Below are 20,838 nucleotides of genomic sequence, written 5' to 3' on the forward strand. Positions count from 1 at the left end.
CAACTTCAGATTTCTTGTACATCATATATAAAAGCCTTTTATTCACATTTTTTTTGTATTTAGAATCGCCAACCTAAATGCCAGAACTCCGAGAGACAAATAAGAGTATGGGCACAACTCCCAGTGACACCAGGCTCTTGGGATGTATGTTAGCAACAGGGGTCTCTGTTGTATTGTTTGTCGGGATCTCTTCCCCTCCAGCCCCCATCGCCAGTAGCACTTTGTAGCAACACTGGAGACACCCAGTAAAAGTTACAAGGGGTTCAGCCTGCATCTGAACCTGTGATTTTCATGCTGTGGGACTGGTGAAATCATGGTATCTGGTATCTACTTGTATACATAAATATAAGTGTATGTATTCGTAGAGAATTTCATTGAATGCCTTGAAATTCATGTAGCCTCCAGATCTGTACCTCACATACTCTCCCATCCTTTCATCCATTACCATTCAGATACACAACTAGCTCACATAACAGAATACCCACGTGACTCTTCGAATAGATGCTTCCAGAGCTGCCATTTTCTGCCACATCCGAAAGCCACAAATACATCTGTCACTGGAACCCAATCACAACAATTCAACCATTTCTGATTTTAAAGAATAATTTGCACTTATTTATTTACTTATTTGAGCTTTTTTTTAAAGTAATGAAGTCTAAGAAAAGTCCATAATTTCAAAATTTGTAATGAATACTGATGGAATGAGAGAAAACGGTCATTGAATTGTCAATTTAATCCCCAAGCCATGTATTGATCCAGGAGTGTTAGGGAGTTGTCTCTGACATTATTTCTCACATTTAAAAGACTACTTGTCAATTTAAACTAAATCAGAGGAGGTACGGTAGTGTTTACAACAAACATTTGAGGTATCCCTGGCTGTATAGTGGTAGAGTGGTGGTAGTATGAAAGCGAGACGCATCGCATCTCATCAGCACCGCTTTCACTGCCCTATAAACCTTATAATACTCATATTTAACTTTGCTAGCTCTTCTGTAGCGGAGGGAGGTTATGCCAACTTCTCTGTCTGCAGTTACTGCTCTACTAATTTTATTGTTTGGTTGGTTTGGTTGCCTCTCATGGCTGCGAAGTAGTACTAGATGTGTCCATTCGTTTTTTTTTTTAACCCCCTTTGGTTTCTGAGTTGCATGAGGGCACCTGACACCAACTTGACGGTGCACCAAGCAATACTAATTTGCTTCCGAATGTAATCGTTAACGCGGTGGATTGTTGTCGTTGTGTGAGCTCGGCTTCCCTGCGTGGCGCCGTGCAGTTATTATTCACGCTGTCCCTCGCTCTCCCTTTAGAATGTAACTAAACCCATCACGGAAGCCGCCAAATCCCCCGGCAGTGTCAATGGAGACGAAACAGACTCCCCACAGGTGAGTGTCAATTTTAAGCTTTTTCATATCCACCATGTTGGGGCAGACCTGGTCTATTTGCTCAAGGGGTGGGATGCCACACTGACGTCTTAGTGGCACAGTTCCCAGAGCAGTTTTTAAGCAAACAAGCAGCTGTCCACAAGCTCCCCTCAGGTGGAGTAAAATCGGTGTATTACAAGTCACAATTTACACATTTTTGATCAGTGGTTGTGCCTGATGACAACTCCTCGTGGCAGCTCTGAAAGTTCTTCTCCCTTCCTCTGCAGAAGCAGGAGCCCCAATCCTTTGCCAAGAAGCTGCAGCTACGCGTGCCCTCCATGGAGTCCCTGTTCCGCTCCCCGACCCGAGAAGGGCTGCTCCGCTCCCCGTCCCGGGAGAACCTGGTGCGCAGCTCCTCCCGGGACTCCCTCAACCGCCTGGGGGACGCCGAACCCCTCGGCACGCCCGCCTACGACCCCCCGTCAGACATCGAGAGTGAGGCGGAGGAGTCGCCGGGCAGTGTGGACAGCCTGACTAAGGAGCAGCTCCAGCACAGGCTGCGCAGGATGGAGAGGAGCCTGGGAAACTACAGGGGGAAGTACTCCGAGGTAGATCTCAGTCCTTAGAAGTCAGTGCTTTGATCAGTTACAGCCTGTGGAGATGCTCATCATTTATTATGGCTTCACATGAGCTCCTCCACTGATAAGAGTCCCATGAGATTAAGTTTATCTTCTAGGGGAAACACTGACACCGTTGTTACAGATAGCATCCTCCTGGTTAGAGGCACTACTGAACTCGATGTGGATTTAGATGGCTAAAATATTGCAATTCCTTGAGCTTAACTGCAGATTTGTTAAAAGAGTGAACAAGAACCTGCTAAATGTGGTTTAGCAGATTCATATATATATATATATATATATAATGTGTGTGTGTATGTATATATAAAGATATAATTTTCTATATTTTACTTTTCAGCTTGTCACTGCCTATCGGACAGTACAGAGAGAGAAGGAAAAGGTGCAGGTAATTCCCTCCAATAGGCATTAATGTGTTCAGATTTATCTTTTGGTGTCATGTGCTTTGGATGTCTTTCAAGGCCACATCTGAGACCGCTGATGTGTTTATCTGTTCACAATTATTTTCACAACAGAATGTGACATGGAGAATTCACTGGTATAGCAGTGCTAGGTTCAGGCCAGTCATTCACATTATTATTATTATTCACAGATGCTCACAAATTAATGCACATGACAGAAGATGGTCCTTTTATGCCAGAAGGCTTGTTTTTGTAGTGCAAAGTGATTATCATTTTATAATTCAAAGCAGTTAAGCACTGTTATGGTTACTTCCGATGCATATTAAATGCTCCCAGGATTAGTCCCCTGATTTGTGATTTCTTGAAGTTCTCATATCATGATATCCATGTTTTTCAGACGTTATTATCCAATAATCAAGACTTTTACGAGGGAGAATTTTGTAAAATAACAGCCATTGTAAAAATATTTGAAAGATATTTATAAGTTATTGCAGGGTCAAGCTGAAACTTATCTTTCTCTGAACATTTAAGTCAAATTGATGGGGCCAAATTCACTGGTGTACTTGACAGTTTAAACTTTTGACTGAGATGACTGTGTGTTTCCCAGCAAGCTTAAGATACACATCTTAACATTCTCATCTGTATCTCTGATCAGTTTGCTGTAATGGAAAATGCCCAAAAATAAAAACCTGCTTCCCTTTCCAACCCAGAAAGCCAGAGCTCTTCTCAGAATTACAGGGAATTCAGAATCCAGAGCTTTTGCCAAATACCTGTCACATTAACCAGCTCTTTGTGAGAGGTTAGAAAGAGAGCCGGGATCTTCTGAAGCTTGGCACGCGCCACACGTTTGTTTGTATAGATCTATAGAGGTCATCTTTGTTTGTTTTGCTCTTTCCTTTCAGGCCATTCTGAGTCAGAGCCAGGACAAGGCTCTGCGCCGGATCGGGGAACTCCGAGAGGTGAGCGCCGGCTCTCTGCGTGGCTCAGTCTAATACAGACTCTCACTTCTGTAGGGTTTGGAGCTATTTGGAGCTTCTGACCTCTAATGCCAGTCATGCTCAGGGAATATACATTGTTCAGGGGTTGGAGAGAAAGTCTCGAGGCCTGGAAGGGAGCTGCTCAATGCAAAAGCGCCGAAGGTTAAACTGGAACTTTTTTAGGGACATATTTTGTTGTTAGTTCTGTACTTTTTCTACAGCCTCTGGGCCATTGCTTTTGCAAGGATTGGATTAGAAATGTGTTCTGTGGAAGTATATATTTTTACATCCCTACCCAAGCACTTAGGTAGGATTTTATCTTTTTTCAACAACTGAAATGCATTCGTTATGTATTCCAAGGGACCTAGGACAGGCTATTGCACAATTATAGCTTTTGAATTCTTAATTTGGAGTTACGTAACACCCCAGAAACTTGGAGCACTGGCAGCAGAGCAGTGCGCAAGTCTCACGCAGGAGGTCCAACGTCTTCCTCGGTGAGGAAGAGCTCTAACTAAAGCCACATTCGGCCTCCTTTGGAAGACAGCAATCAACAAACAAACAAATTAAAACAGCCACAAGAATAATGCCTCCCGTCAGTCTTTAAAAGTCATATGAGACGCTTTGTTCACTAGGCTTGTATTTCACTCAATTCAGGATTTCACTGCTCTCCCCTTCTCCCCTCGTCTCTAATGAGGAGGCTGGGCCTGGACTCGGGGCTTTAAAGGCATGCGTGGGTGACTATGATGAGATGAAGAGAGGAACACAGGGGTAATTTCTGTGGCAGGCTGTGGGGAGAGGGGAGTCACAGGGATGGAGTTTACAATGCTCTCTGTCTGTGATGACAGGAGCTGCAGATGGACCAGCAGGCAAAGAAGCACTTGCAGGAGGAGTTTGATGCTGCGCTGGAGGAAAAGGACCAGCTCATCACAGTGCTGCAGACCCAGGTGGAGAAAAACATGTTCTGTCTATTACTGGGGTGGGGGGGTAATGTGTCATAGGTTTGATGTTTGCTATAGGATAATTGTTTTACTTTCCATTAGAACATCTTATGGTGGGCAACAGTATACAAGCCTCCACAGAACACTTTATTGCATGCAAATCCAGGCTCTCTGTGCTAAATATGGGCTTCTGTGGCCGTGTTTCTGCACACAGGTGGCTCTGATGAAGAAACGCTTGCCCAGCGGCCAGGGGGAGGCAGAGCCCAGTGAGATTGCCAGCCAATCTGCAGAGACGCTCGGGGCCGAGTCCTCCCCCCAGAGCCCCTCACAGGACATCTCTGAGACCAGCCTGACGGAAGGTACGTCTTCTAACACGCTCTCTATTTGCTACTTCGGTAAGGGATGTGGGAAGTGTAAATTAATGATAGTGGGGGCACTTGGAGAAAGTATAAAAAGTTTGCAGTAGGAGACCAAAGGGGTCATGTTTACAGGATGCTATACAAGGCAAGGTTATTCTGCTGCCAGAAGACCAGGGCATCAGTGGAGTTTACCAGTCGGCATTGAAACTGCACAGCCAGAGATTCAACCATTGAACGCCTCTTCTCAGTTTACTCCTCTTGTCAGTTGTTTGGTCTTCAAACCATGAATGGGCAATAAGTGGAAATACATGTGAAATGCATAACTTCCCTTGGGAACAAAAGGTCCCGTTAACAGTAAGAAAGTATGAATGAATGCAAAAGAGCCCTTTGTGTATGTCCATTCATTTAATAGCGCATAGAGTCCCAGAGGTTTTATATAACTTTTCTAATATCTGCCAGATTTTGGTTGTCAGAAGATAGATCCAGGGAACCTGACCTCGGTCATGATAACCTTGTTTTTGGTATTTTGTTTTTTAAACGGGTTATTTCCATAGGGTTACTTTATACTCTTTTTCTTGGATGACCAAAACATTTTAAGATCAACTAGCAAGTCACCCATTACACAAACCTGCTGTTAAAACAAAAACAAAAACACTTTGAGAAGCAGCTTGGATTTTTAAAGCATCAGCCTGTCAGTCTGATGTTTTCATGTTTCTACTCTAAATGATGGCCACTTTTAACCCAGACTTTTTACTTAAAAGATGAAATAATAATAAAAAAACATATCAAGCTCTCAAAATACAGATGTATACATATTGAAAACAGTGGTCTTTAAATACCTATCAGTATCGATATCTCCGGGTGCAGCACAATGCACTTAACAGCAGCTCGCCTCTCCCTCCACTAGAGGGCAGTGCGGACACAGCCAAGACCCTGGAGGCCCTGCAGCAGCGCGTGAGGAGGCAAGAGAACCTGCTGCAGAGGTGCAAGGAGCTGATCCGCACCCACAAGGAGCGCAGCACGCAGCTGGGCAGTGAGAAAGAGGCCCTGCAGGAGCAGCTGCAGGAGCGGCTGCAGGAGCTGGAGAAAATGAAGGTACGCTGCGGGCTTCTCGCCAGTCTGGAAGGATGGTAATACACAATCCACCTGTGTTCACTTAGTCTGAATCAGGTTGCCTGTTGGCAGAGCTGAAATGTGGTGTCACATTGTTTTGTTGTTGTTGTGCAACTTAACATTCTGATTTGCCATATTGATGCAGTAAATCACAACAAGAACCAAACAAGACAAAGTCATGTTTAGGAAGAAGAATCGGGTCAATATTATTCATCTAAGCTATAGTGATTCAAACCATATTTCTCGACTGAGCCCGAGGAACTCCTGAGGCCGGGCAGTGAGAGCTGCTCCCTCTGGGATAGGTTTGGATGCCACATGGGTTTCATTCTGTGTGCTTTGCTTGTGTACCATTACCAAAAGTGTTGGTCTTTGTGGATTGTTTACACCCTTCATAATCCCATTGTGGCTTTCTGTCACTGTGTTGCTTTCAACCTTGTAATATAATGTACCCATTGCTCTGCAAATACCTAAAGAAACCTTTGCTGTTGCCCGTGACAACGCTACTTGTATCACCACTTGCCTCCCGGTTTGTCTTTAATCCGCTCAGATTTACATCAGCATCTGCACTTTGTTTAATTAAGTCGTTTCTATTCCTGCTATTTGTGGTCATTACTTATTAAGAGATCTCATTATCTTAATGCTGGACATTTAATTAGATCCTGATTAGGCTTTTATTAGCCAGGAATGTTTTATATCTTATCCTGCCTGTGCCCTTAGGGCCATATGAGTAATGCATTCCACTCTGCCTTGGCTAAAATAATCGTGTACGTGAGCAAGGGCTCTGTACTAACTGCTCTCTGCAGCATAACTGCACAGACGTGCAGACATCACTATACCATATGTGGCATCTGCAATAGTGCGTCTATTTAACATACGTTGACCGGAATATCGGCTGCTTTCGGTCTGCTTTGTGCCTAAGCATCGGAAGCTAAGCAAATAAACAGAAAGTGGGGAAACTGATGCCTATTTTGAATCATTTAAAATTTGACAAGACATAATACAGCAAAGGAATTTGTGTGCTTATGAATTTGAGAGCCTTATTAATCCGTCTTGTGTGTGTGGTGGCTAGTGTCTTGTTTCCCTAAGCAGTTCAAGGTGTTTTGTGAAAGACAGGGTTATGGGAAGTCAACTACAGTTCGAGAGGTTCTCAGGCAGCGGACAGTAATTGATTTAAGGTGAGCGTGCTCTGGGAAGGTTAAGACTTTGGAAAGGGAGGAAGGATGAGAGGTTAAAAGTGCACTCATCCCCATAGTAAGGAATAAATCCCTCTGGGAATTTTTACATGCTCTTGCTGCTCTTGGCAATAGTAACACTACATAAAACCTGTCATCTTTACACTGCAATTGTAATCCTTTCCATATCTCAGAATGAGACCCTTGATGTATATTTTGATTGCATGTGAGTCTCTAACAGATGACTGAGGCTATAATACTGGCGTGGAGTCATAAGAAACCTCCTTTGAAAATCCCATCACTGGGACCACCAGTGCACCACTACACATGAAAACACACAGGTAGACAGGTTAATAAAAACCTCACCTTGACATGGAATGATGACTTTTAAAATGGCACCATTCTTCTCTAATGGTCTTAATGTGCATTTTCCTGCTGATGTAATTGACAGAAGAGGAGCTAAACAACCTTGTCACTTGCTTAATTGGCCACATAACTACGGAGAGCATTATAACACCATTTTTATAATCTCACTTCTTTCTCCGTAATATGATCAGAAAATGGTACATCTTAATTTTACTGTTAGCTTAGTCAGATTAGACAAAATGTAACTAATATCGGCAGCATAATTTCTTCTTGTGTTCTCTGAAAGCCTCGCTGAGAGAATCATAATTTTTGCATTTGCAGGAACAAAACGATATCATTTACATTGTTAGCGTTAAAAAATAAAAAATAAAATCGCAATCACAATTGATCATTTGTGCAGTGGAGTCTGTTATCGCCTTTGGCTCTGTCTGCACTATGAGGGCCCTTCAGCTGGGCTCCACAGGAAGAGATGCGGTTCACAGTTTATTGGAACAGCATGTGTGAGAATAGCACGATGTGGACACGAGGCCTTCTGCGGCTTTCTGTCATTCTTGTCTCGTGAGAAGGAATTCTGTGAAATTCCAACTTTCGGGTAGTTTTCCCATGTCTTTTCACAGTCCAGGTTCTGTCACTGTGGATTTGTTTTTAGAGAGTGCCGAATCAGTCTTACTTTCAGTGTCTCATTCTGAGTGTTCTGACGTTTGATTGTTTTAAAGAATAACAATTGTGGTTTATGGGAAACCTAGTGGAGCGCTGCGGCTACAGTTGACAGAAAGGCAGGAGAACTGTAAGAAAAGAGAGAAGACGATTGTGTGCTTTGAGGATTAGTGGCGGTGTGTCCTCTTTCTTTTCAGTGCTGAAAAGCATCAACTGGCTGCACGGTTGTTTTTAAAATATGCATGTTAGGGTCAGGGATCAGACTGGGTATGTATTCCCTTCTCCCTAAGGAACTAATGTGCTTACAGTGTGAGTTTCATAGCTTTTTGCTCCAGTGTGAAACGCTTTTTCTATCTGATAATTAAAAAACAGCTACAGTTGCTTGGTTTCCATAATGTAGTTAAACTTTTGCATTCTTAAAAATGTATCGTTTAAGAAGGCATTCTTAACATAAAATGTTTTTTGTGTCAAGCATGTCCGCAGTACATTTTCCAAAGCGGCAAAAAGCTTGGTAAAATCAAGCTTGTTTTAACTGTGTGTTGTATTCTCGGTTGTACACTAGATAACACAAGTTTGACATGTATATTTTTCCAAAGAGGTTGCAGGCCCATTGGGGTAATTTTTGCACAGTGCTTTTGTTCATGAGGAATGTTTTTTTCCCAGTGGGGGTTGTTTGTGTAGTAGATGTGAATACATCGGGGCTGTTACTCTAGACCTCTGGGCCAAAAGGTGTGCTAAGTCTTTGCCCATGTGGAGCAGCTGTGCTCCGTAACCCCCATGCCTGCCTCCCTCCAGAGGGTAGAGCACAGGGCTGGGGGTCGGAGCCAGTTGGGCTCTTGCACCCGTGAGGGAATCCACCTAAGACACAGTTTGTTGTGTGCAGAGCTCTTTCTAGGTTTCTACACAAAGCTAGGTGGCTGAGCAGGGAGAGCCTTGAGTGCTGATCATTTATTCATTGTGCTTTGCCTCTGCTGTTGACTTGCATATTGTACGTGCATGTGCATGTTTGTGTGTGTGCATCTGTGTGTTTGTGTAGCACAGTCTTAAAGATGGGCATATATGCTGACCATATCACTATATAATTGGCTTTACACCTCAAAAGTGGCACCAAATGAATAGACTGAATCTGTATTTCCCAACTATTTCAAGACTGAGTCACACCTACTTAACATAAAAATGTGGCACACCAACCCCTTCTGCCCACATGCCCCATGATCAGCTTAATTTCACTGAGAAACCTGAGTTAATTGCAATATCTGCATTAACTGAAGTTAATATTTTAGAAATATTTTAAGTTTACAGTTAGGTTATTTAGAAAGCAAACTAGGTTTAACTAAATTACTCAAAATAATGCTATTCTACTGACTTTAGTTGTGGCTGGTGCTCAGACTGCTGTTAGGGTTTAACATAGAGTAGTTACCTACTGATGTGATATCATTGTGCATTGTCTCTCTTCATTGGCAGTGCAATGCTGAATCATAATTCAGAATAAATATTCAAGTTTACATACCACACTTCATGTGAACACAGCACTGAATTATCAGATCATTGTTATTTTAATAACAGCACTGGCAAAACTTCAGTATTAAGGAAGAAAGGAGTATTGTAGATGAGGTGTTATTTATATAAGCAGGTGAGCTCATTAGCTTGTTACCCAGCCTGTCCCCACTTGGTCTGACTCTCGGCGCCCCTGTTGTGTGTGTGTCCCTAGGAGCTGCACACAGCCGAGAAGACGCGGCTCATCACGCAGCTCCGTGACGCCAAGAACTTGATTGAGCAGCTGGAGCAGGACAAGGTGGGCAGGAGGAGGGGGCAGCTGGAGCGGGGCAGGCCAGGCCAAAGGGTGGAGGGAGGGAGGGAAGTCGGGGGTTGGGAGCAGGGTGTTTCAGAGCTGCTTTAACCCCTGTGCACCCTTAGTCTCTGAGGTTATCCAGCATTTAATTAGATTCATACTGGCCCTGAGATGCCCCACAGTAAATAACTACAACTATTGTGGTCACTGCAGTTCCAATTGTAATATGGCATACGTTCTACAGTCTTATGTACTTGAAATGTCGGTAGGCAGTTTAAGGGTTAATCTGAACAAGGCTTTAACACTGACCTTTCAGGACCTGATCTTGGACTGCCTTTACTTCTCATTCAGGCTGAGGATCAGCATGGTTTATTTTTTGATGTCCCTGCTTTCCTTTGAGATTGAACCCAATTAATAAAGATCTGATTCTGTATTCAAAATTGTTCAACATCTGGTTGAGAAAGCAGGAGGTGTTTTCCCAGCCTATCATCCTTAAAATTTGGGTTCTAGTCAGCAGCGAGTGGAGATACCAAACCCACTGTAAACCAGACAGTGAGCTAGTGCTCCTTCCTGTTATTTTTGCAACACTTAAGCCAGCTGTTAAAATCAGAAGGGTTTTGCATTCACCATCCCCCACCCCCTACTCTACCATCTGTATCTACAAACAGTAAAACTGAACCTAACTGAGAAATTGCAATCTTCATTTAGTATTTGAACTCTTTCAGTTATGAAACAGAACCATCTCGGATTAGTTTGACATTTTTAAAAGAGGGTGTTGAAAAGGAATCTGACACGATTCCCCATCTTCCATTAACCCGCAAAGTAACCTTACTGATGAGAGGTACAAATGGGCAGAAAATCGCTGCTTTTGTCAACACTGCTGTGATAAACGTTTGACATCTTACACACAAGGTCACGAGAGATAATAGATTGTGAACTGTGCAGCTACGGAGCCATGCCACTGTGTAATGCAGCTGGTGTAAATCACAGTGCCACTGTGGCACAGACACAGTTGCCCATTGTTCAGCAGTTTCAGATTTAATTTCCGGTACAGTAAATTATGTCTGTTTGACCTTTTTCAGATTTCAAAACCCATGCCCAATTGTTTTCAGGTTGTTCCATAGCCATTAAGGATAGAAAAAACTTTTGAGAAGGTTGTTTCTTGAAAACAGTTTTTAAGTTTAAATAGGTTTCTTGATATCTTTCATAGCAAAGAGTAAAACATTTCCAAACGTTGCCAATACAATACTAGTGCCTTGATTTCGATAATCTATTGTTAAAAAAAGAAAAAGGGAATTCTATGTACTGTAGAGAGCTACCTCATCCTAATATCAAACCCAAATGTATCAAATGTATGGTCATCTGAGGGCCTCTTTCACCCAGTGTTTATTATACCTTGGAATTGCAGAACTTTGATATAGTGGGGGCCTATTCAATGAAACAAACAGACAGATTCTAGAACTACAATGGATTTTAATTTTGAAAGTTATGTTTAGCCACAAAATTAAATCTGGTCATTCCTCCAGTAGCAAAATGTGAGATCTTATAAGGCAAACTTATGGGTCTTGTTTTATTAGACAAACTTATTACAATTCATAAGAAATGATGGTGGTGTTTTGGATTGAGTTTTATGATTTGACTAAACACATTCACTTTACAAGATCAGTTTCAAATATGAACTGAGAACTGAGTTGAAGGGTAACAGTCTGTGAAGGGGGTTCAATGTAAGTTGGTACTTAAGCAGGTATGCCCAGATATGATTGAAATTGGCCCACAATATCTGTGATGTTTAATTTACTAAAATACAAACAAGGTGCAATATATAGAGTAACACTGTGTGGGGTTGGACATGGCATCTGCTGCTCAGGAAACACTGATGCAGGGTATGGTACAAAAGACATGCTTATTTACTATTCTGTAGTTTGCTGGTGCTCAAAACCAAAACCCAGATAAACACATAGTTCCTCTCAAGCCTAACTAAACACATAAACGGGTCCCTCTCTAAAATTAAAATGCAAACAAACAACACGAGACAAACAGACTGCCAAACAGTCAAAGTCCGTAATCCAAATCCAAAAGTCCGTGAGAGTCATCATACGCGTTCTGTCACTCGCTCCTTTACTTGCTTTACTTGCTTTACTTGCCTTTACTTTACTCGCTCGCCTGCCTGTTGCTTCCTGTTTGATCAAGGATGGGAGCAAGACATGGAGGGAACAGCCGAACATGTTTCCTCTGGTATGCTGGGAGGTGCAGGGCAGTTTAGACAGACCCTCACCACTTCTCCCAACACTGCATCACAATATCATACACACACACACACACACACACACACACACACACACACACACATATATATATGTATGTTTGTGTGTGCGCGCGCTTCTGTTTATTATTATAGTTTTGATTGTTTGTCTCTAAGTAGGACATTGTTTCAGTGTTCTTACTGTACTCAGTTATGAGGCAGAGGATTACCCAAACTGAATAGGCAGGAGACAGTGTATCGCTGTGGAGAACTCCCCCTTACAACTGATAGAGGCAGAGGGATTGTAGAAGAGCACACAGGGTGACCAGGCTGCTGTTTTGAATCTTAAACGGGGCAGAGCAGCAGGAGAAAATTTAATAAGGGCATCTGGGATGGCAATTCAGATGGCTTCGGTTGATGTTCTTGCTGTTGCTGTGACAGGGCATGGTCATCGCCGAGACCAAGAGACAGATGCATGAGACCCTGGAGATGAAGGAGGAGGAGATTGCCCAGCTTCGCTCTCGCATCCAGGTGGCGACCGCCCAGCGAGAGGAGCTGAAGGAGCAGAAGGAGAAGTCGGAGAAAGCCGGTAAGCAGCCGCGGCTTATATTTTCTATACTCTGTTATATTAGAGTATTATTATACTCTTACTATTTTTATAGCTTCCAAAACACTTACATCTCCATTGTCCATTCCTTGTTTTGTTTTGTTGTTGCATTTTGTGTAAATGTATAAAAATACCAAGTGATTGTAGTGTTGGCTGGCTATTGAAAACTTCTGTGACCTTAATATGGTAAAATCACAAGCTAGTCCTCCTACAGGTGTAAAAGAGAGAGTGTTATTGGATATCTCCTTATAATGTCATTCCTCACCATAAAGCCAGTGTAGATCCTGCAGTTTCGCTGTATTATAAGTCTGTGGTGCCACCAGTTAACGTACAAGTATGTGTTCACTTCTACAGATACACTTGCAGGGTAATAGGCATGTTTATTGGCATGTCTTTTAGTTTTCCAACACATCTTTTAAGTTTTATTTTAATTTTGGACTATGAGCTAAGTTCATTTGATGTGATTTTCACACATTTCAGAAAATGAAAACAAACAGAACAGTGCCCTTTTAAAGAGTTTTAAAGGGTCTATTGGAGCTGATGTAGACACTAGAGAGGAAGGTGCAGCTGGTTAGTTATTTACTGAAATGCCTCTGCATTTACTCTATGCCTGGAGCCCGATTAGTGTCAGTTTCCCTCTATGTAAAGTGTTCCACTGCATTAGGAGAGAGAGAGAGATTTTTATCCGCCCTCCAAAAGCTCAATAAAGTCACTCTTACCTTTTACCTCCACATCGTCACACTGTTTATACCTTGGGCACAGCAATTGTTTCAGAATTATTCCCCAGTTGTGTTTCCTTGCTGTTAATGCTCTTAACTGCCAATGCTTTAATGTAGACCAACGTTACAATCAATAGATATTGAAATAGAAAAGGAAATGCTGAATACATTAATTATATAAAAATACATTGAATTATATTTTGTATCTTGATACCTTGAATCTCCCATTGATTATTACAGGTGTTTGTTTTTGCATAGCCGTTGATCTCTTCCAATTCTTACACTCCATTTTATTTTTGTGCATTCACGCATGTCAATAAGTGATTCATGGTGCCTTTCCCAAGCCTTGTATGAACAGGACTGGGGTAAGGGTGACTTCTTATTTCTGCCACAAAGGAGAATGCTTGCTTTAGGTCCGCCAAAGGAAATACTTTGACTCTCAGGCAATTCGAAATATTTTAGTGTGTTCGTGTAAAATAAAAATACATTAAAAAGGGATGAATCAAGATTGCTCTGTAAGCCTTGTACTGGGAACTTGGTTGCCCTGAATGTGTTTTACTTCATGAATCATTGTAAACATCCTAAACAAAGATTTTGCTAAAAGAAGAAGATATGTTTGTTGTTCTCCATATTGGTTGGATGTAGCGTGTTATTGTTACAGTACTGTAATACCAGGCAAATAAAGGTGTATAAATCCCTCTCCTTTAGAATTGTCTTTTGTTTGATTTATATTTTATTTTAAGTTGGCCACCAATTGTGTAATTTGAGAAGGCTGAAGAAAGGGTTGAATTAGTGAATGAAGTTATGAAGGAAGTAATGAATACAGTGAGGGATAAAAGTATTTGATCCCCTGCTGATTTTGTACGTTTGTCCACTGACAAAGAAATGATCAGTCTATAATTTTAATGGTAGGTGTATTTTAACAGTGAGAGACATAATAACAACAAAAAAATCCAGAAAAACGCATTTCAGAAAAGTTATAAATTGATTTGCATGTTAATGAAGGAAATAAGTATTTGATCCCCTATTAATCAGCAAGATTTCTGGCTCCCAGGTGTCTTTTATACAGGTAACGAGCTGAGATTAGGAGCACTCTCTTAATGGGAGTACTCCTAATCTCGGCTCGTTACCTGTATAAAAGACACCTGTCCACAGAAGTAATCAATCAATCAGATTCCAAACTCTCCACCATGGCCAAGACCAAAGAGCTGTCCAAGGATGTCAGGGACAAGATTGTAGACCTACACAAGGCTGGAATGGGCTACAAGACCATCGCCAAGCAGCTTGGTGAGAAGGTGACAACAGTTGGTGTGATTATTCGCAAATGGAAGAAACACAAAATAACTGTCAGTCTCTCTCGGTCTGGGGTTCCATGCAAGATCTCACCTCGTGGAGTTTCAATGATCAAGAGAACGGTGAGGAATCAGCCCAGAACTACACGGGAGGATCTTGTTAATGATCTCAAGGCAGCTGGGACCATAGTCACCAAGAAAACAATTGGTAACACACTACGCCGTGAAGGACTGAAATCCTGCAGCGCCCGCAAGGTCCCCCTGCTCAAGAAAGCACATGTACAGGCCCGTCTGAAGTTTGCCAATGAACATCTGAATGATTCAGAGGAGAACTGGGTGAAAGTGTTGTGGTCAGATGAGACCAAAATCGAGCTCTTTGGCATCAACTCAACTCGCCGTGTTTGGAGGAGGAGGAATGACCACAAGAACACCATCCCCACCGTCAAACATGGAGGTGGAAACATTATGCTTTGGGGATGTTTTTCTGCTAAGGGGACAGGACAACTGCACCGCATCAAAGGGACGATGGACGGGGCCATGTACCGTCAAATCTTGGGTGAGAACCTCCTTCCCTCAGCCAGGGCATTGAAAATGGGTCGTGGATGGGTATTCCAGCATGACAATGACCCAAAACACACAGCCAAGGCAACAAAGGAGTGGCTCAAGAAGAAGCACATTAAGGTCCTGGAGTGGCCTAGCCAGTCTCCAGACCTTAATCCCATAGAAAATCTGTGGAGGGAGCTGAAGGTTCGAGTTGCCAAACGTCAGCCTCGAAACCTTAATGACTTGGAGAGGATCTGCAAAGAGGAGTGGGACAAAATCCCTCCTGAGATGTGTGCAAACCTGGTGGCCAACTACAAGAAACGTCTGACCTCTGTGATTGCCAACAAGGGTTTTGCCACCAAGTACTAAGTCGAAGGGGTCAAATACTTATTTCCCTCATTAACATGCAAATCAATGTATAACTTTTCTGAAATGCGTTTTTCTGGATTTTGTTGTTGTTATTCTGTCTCTCACTGTTAAAATACACCTACCATTAAAATTATAGACTGATCATTTCTTTGTCAGTGGGCAAACGTACAAAATCAGCAGGGGATCAAATACTTTTTTCCCCCACTATACATTATTTAATTGAAAACCTTCTCTGTTCAGGTTCTGGCTGTGTCCTTACCATGCAGAAGACAGTATTCTCGATTGAGTGCTTGTAACTGTTAGGAATGCAGGGACTAGTTCAATTCCCATGTGTCTGGTTCCTATCTGCTACTGAGGTGTTGCTGAAGTGGTCCATATCAGTACAGTGATTTAGCCTACAGCAGATGCCTCTTTTCTGTTCTGTAATTTGAAATGATAGTGGTAATCTTGGCATTGCAAATAGTCTTTCTTTCATCCTTTTTTTTGCTGTATTTTACTCTTTATTTGTTGCTTTAGTGAAATTTGCTTCTTTGTCTAATGTGAAGAAAACAAATCAAAACCCACAACATACTCCTGACAATTGGACATATTTTTAAGAACAATTCATTTTCAGTCTGATGATTAATTAACTGTCTTCTAAACTCTCTTGCATTATGAATGTAATGTAAAGAATGGCAATTCTGGACTGTGAAGTGATAGTGATATCTGGGAAAACTACTTATATACTATATATGTTGTTTTTTTAATATATATTTATTAGTATAGAATTGGAGCATCCTTGAAAAATAAGATTGTCATGTACACAGAAGTAAAACTGCTAATTGTTTTAGCCATGTTAATAAAATTTAAATAAAACATCAGTAGACTACTTGAGTGTCGATTTAAACAAATAATATGCCTTCATAAAATCAAAGCAGTAGGCAGAGTTTTTGAGGCTCCTGCAGACATTTGTGTGAGTAGCTCTGATCAAATGGACTTTAATTCAAACAGGGCATTACAGTGCACTTGCATACGTATTTGATCAAATAAAATAAAGTTCTGATGTAGCCTAGTCTTTAAAAGCGATTATACAATTTGAGCAGCCAAAGGGCATGCACAGTAGTTTTTTTTTTTAAGTGAGAATTAATACAAAATAAAATATCCATCTCACTTCATTTTCATGGAGAGAATAATAAGTAGAGTTTTAAAAATACAGTATTATTCCCCATCGGGAGTGAATTGTAGCTTATTTAGACTTACACAAGGAAGGGCCAGCGAGCTGCACTTGCCAGCCGTTCGCAGTTCCTGGGAGCAGAGTGAGATTTGCCTGAGATCCATAGTATTTCCCTCTGAGCGCCCTCCCCTCTCTGTGTGCTCTCAGCCCCTCGCTCGTTGTCTTTCTGGCCCCAGCTTCCTGTGCCCTGTGCTTGTGCTGCTGTTCTGCATGAGATCTGAAAGTGTTTATAGTGTGTGTGTCTTAGAAAGTCAGTAAGGAAATGTTCACTATTAAAAGCACTCACTTTATTATATAGTATATCAATTGAGTGTGGCGGGGCAAAAACAGTTTTGGAATTTAAACCTTAACTATTGAAGGATTCTATTAGTGATCAGATGTATTTGGATTTTGTCTGAAAAAGCAAGAGCAGCAGCAGGTGACAATGAAATTAGGGCAAGAATCAGTGCATGTATGATACTGTCTGTGTCTGTGCTACTGTATTGTATGCCCCCTTCCCATTTCACTGGTCATAGGTTGAAATCCTGTTAAATAAGCTATGGAATCGTGAGGCATTGGGGATGGGCTCCCTACTGTAGGAGAGAGTGTTATTTAAAATGTCATCAAACTGACCAAAGAGCTTGTGAAAAATATTTAACTATGTGTAGAAGCAGCAATACACCACAGTTTAATTTCTTGTTCTCCAGAATGTGTCCTCAGTGTTTGAAAAGGCCCAGTCTCTGGAGTAGAATGTGCTATAGTGCACACAGAGGTCCTTGACTTCCTCCCCTTCTCAGAGCAGGATTGATACCTGGCTCAATTCAGTTAAGTTCAGACACCAGTCAGTGGGTCTAAAGGAAGTGAAGCAGGCTGGTTGTTTTGCAAGCTATCTGTTCTCACAGACATTGATTGTTTCACTGCTAGAACAGCATAAGTGTATCTGAGACCACCTGTACAGAAACCCCATGTGTGTTGTGGTCATTTTGAGGGGTTTTAATCTTTGCTGATATGGTAGTGTTGGACAGTTCTGAACTGTTATTTTGCCTACTTGGTAATTCTTTGATGCCTGTGCTGACAAATAACATTCCCACTATACCTAGATTTGATGGTAGAGATAGGATTCCAGCGGAAATCAGAGAATAGACATGAACCCAACATGTGCCAGGCCTTGTTTCCTGTGTCACCTGTGATGTCAATCTGGGCAGATGATGTTAAACAAGCTGTGCAGAAGAAGAAAGTCTTATTTCACAAAGGTATAATAAGTTGAAGATGTGATCAAGTAGAGGTTCAGTCGAAGCACGTTTTATAGTTTGATTTGGTTGAGTTTCTGAGCTGAAGACTACATGTTCATAATACAACAGACCGGAAGTTTTAAATAGAACTATTAAAAATGTATCTGAATTAAAAAAATCAATGCTGAATCAGCTTATTTTTTTAATTTTTTTTTCTTATGTAGCTTTTTTTTTTTTTAATGCTTAAATACCATTCATGATTGTGTTTAGTTCCCAGATTTCTGTGTCAGGCAGACATGTGTGAATGGAGAGAAATAAGTGTTTGTATAAAGATGCCATACATTTTATTCCACCCTTATTTTTTCACGTCTTCATTCCACAGATGTAAAAACCACACACATTGTAAACAAATCGCAATGATTTAGAAAGCCGCCGCCGCCACCACACACACAGAAAAGGAGCCTGCTCTTGGTGGCCTTTATCACAATGACGGGGGCTGTGTGTCCATTTTGTTCCGTAGCTTTCGAGGAGCTGGAAAGAGCTCTGAGCACCGCGCAGAAGGCAGAGGAGGCCCGGCGGCAGCTGCAGGCCCAGCTGGAGGAGCAGGTCAAGGCTGTGGAGCGGGCCGGCGAGGAGGAGCGTAAGAGTCTTCAGCAGGAGCTCTCCCGGGTCAAGCAAGAAGTGGTCAGCATAATGAAGGTACAGCGCAGCATCACAAAGCAGCTCTGCTCAATAACAAGTCCTTCCTCCAACAGGGGACTCAACAGGGTCATGGGCGACCAAGGCTCACTGATGCACGTGGGGAACGAAGGCTGGCCCATGTGGTCCGATCCAACAGACGAGCTACTGTAGCTGAAATTGCTGAAAAAGTTCATGCTGGTTCTGATAGAAAGGTGTCAGAACACACAGTGCATCGCAGTTTGTTGCGTATGGGGCTGCATAGATGCAGACCAGTCAGGGTGCCCATGCTGACCCCTGTCCACTGCCGAAAGCGCCTACAATGGGTACGTGAGCATCAGAACTGGACCACGGAGCAATGGAAGAAGGCGGCCTGGTCTGATGAATCAGAGTTCAAGGTGTTGACTCCAAATTCCCCAGATCTCAATCCAATCAAGCATCTGTGGGATGTGCTGGACAAACAAGTCCAATCCATAGAGGCCCCACCTCGCAACTTACAGGACTTAAAGGATCTGCTGCTAACGTCTTGGTGCCAGATACCACAGCACACCTTCAAAGGTCTAGTGGAGTCCATGCCTCCACGGGTCAGGGCTGTTTTGGGGGCAAAAGGGGGACCTACACAATATTAGGCAGGTGGTCATAATGTTATGGCTCATCGGTGTGTGTGTGTGTGTAATATATATATATATATATATATACACACACAGCTCTGGGAAAAATTTAGACCACTCTAAGTTCAGAAATCAATGTTAAGTGGTGTCTTAATTTTTTCCAGAGATGTATATCTCCCCCACTGAGGTCTCCTAAATTGGGATATGATATTTGTATCAAGACTGTTAAGAGTCTGGGACATGTAGGCTAAACTTGGTGGGTAAGGGTGTGGTTTTCTGCACCAGTTTCTGTACTTCCTGAGGTCGAATAGCTGGAATCTGTTAAATAAAGGGCTTGATGAGCTTCTATCCAGCAGCCAAATAGGATGTCCCAAATGGCTTCTCCTCATTTGTAACCTTTCCGATCGATATATAGTCTCTGGTTCCGGATCACCTTCTCCTTGTGGCTACGAGTTATTAAACTGCCTGGAGATTGGAATTTGAGCAGACAGCAAGTGGTACAATCTGCCAGACACTGATTAATGGGGTGTAATAAGTCTTCCTCCTGTGTCCCTGTGTTTGGCATACTCTCCTAAAACTCTGCTGAGAGGAAGAGAAGGCCCCCTTTTCTAACCAATAGCAGCTGGTTTTGTTAAAATATTAAATTAATGTCAAGGAACTTCATGTTGCTGGAGTGAGTTTGGGGTTTCCTTCTTAAGTCATCACAGGGGGTTGAATTTAACATGGCCACAAATCTGTCATAGACACGGTACATGCCCTTAACAAAAAGGAAAATACATGTTGCATTTGCTGTGCTTTAGGGATGGACAATAGGTTCCAGTTTATTTTTCCATATTCAACTTTAAAGAGTTTTTTTTTTTAGTTTGAGTTTTTAATGAATGCAATTCATAACAAACAAGTCATTCCTCATCAGATTCCTGTGATTTAAACAAACATGAATGAACTATAATAATGGCAGCTTTTAAAAACGGTAGGGAATGCTAATTTAGAGCAGACCAATACTATATTCATATAGATAGTATAAGTTACACAAGAAAACATGACAAATATGCTTCAGAGGAGTTGTTCATATGTTTTTTAAATGGTGCGACCTACCTAGGTAGTCTCTGGTCACGTCTTTCTCTTCACACACCCAATAATTGTATATACAGTATATTATGCTTTATGGCTATATGAAGTCATAAATAACTGGAAGCTTATTGTCCGGATGAACAATAACTCTCACATATGTTTTTCATCCTTCTCCCGGGGAGTTGCTTTGGGATGAGGTCCCGGATTTCTGCTTTAATTTGTCCAGATCACGAGCTGTTGGCTTCGTGTACAGCAGTAACCAGTTGCGATTGCATTGAGAGATGTGTAATAAATGTTGGCCACAGTATTTAAATGGTTACTAATTTGCATGCTTGTGCTTTATGTGATTTACACAGCACCATTATAATATTCATATATGGTAGAATAGGTCAGTTTGCTGTCATCAGACAAATATGTTGTTGTCTCGGATAATATCCCTTAAACTCTGGATATTCAGGTCCAGACACCCTCACTTATCACTGACTAACTGTAATGTGTAATAAACATAATACAT

General features: G+C 41.9%; 1 protein-coding gene across 5 annotated transcripts in view; it reads left to right on the forward strand.

The window, feature by feature from the left end:
* golga4 (golgin A4) overlaps positions 1 to 20,838 on the forward strand; it is a 54,300-nt gene that overhangs the window by 7,201 nt on the left and 26,261 nt on the right. For 4 of the 5 annotated variants that reach the window (XR_010805005.1, XM_066691253.1, XM_066691254.1 and 1 more), the window contains 10 exons: positions 1,305 to 1,379; positions 1,646 to 1,966; positions 2,334 to 2,381; positions 3,297 to 3,353; positions 4,217 to 4,315; positions 4,524 to 4,668; positions 5,576 to 5,763; positions 9,688 to 9,771; positions 12,452 to 12,599; positions 18,485 to 18,663. Coding sequence is in view for 4 of the 5 variants with exons in the window: in XM_066691253.1 (XP_066547350.1) it covers positions 1,305 to 1,379; positions 1,646 to 1,966; positions 2,334 to 2,381; positions 3,297 to 3,353; positions 4,217 to 4,315; positions 4,524 to 4,668; positions 5,576 to 5,763; positions 9,688 to 9,771; positions 12,452 to 12,599; positions 18,485 to 18,663 (1,344 nt within the window). In the remaining variant the exon portion in view is untranslated. The remainder of the gene's footprint in view (positions 1 to 1,304; positions 1,380 to 1,645; positions 1,967 to 2,333; positions 2,382 to 3,296; positions 3,354 to 4,216; positions 4,316 to 4,523; positions 4,669 to 5,575; positions 5,764 to 9,687; positions 9,772 to 12,451; positions 12,600 to 18,484; positions 18,664 to 20,838) is intronic. The other variant, XM_066691255.1, reaches the window with a different exon arrangement.

Source organism: Amia ocellicauda, chromosome 18, assembly GCF_036373705.1.
Source record: "Amia ocellicauda isolate fAmiCal2 chromosome 18, fAmiCal2.hap1, whole genome shotgun sequence".
Classification (NCBI taxonomy): Eukaryota; Metazoa; Chordata; class Actinopteri; order Amiiformes; family Amiidae; genus Amia; species Amia ocellicauda.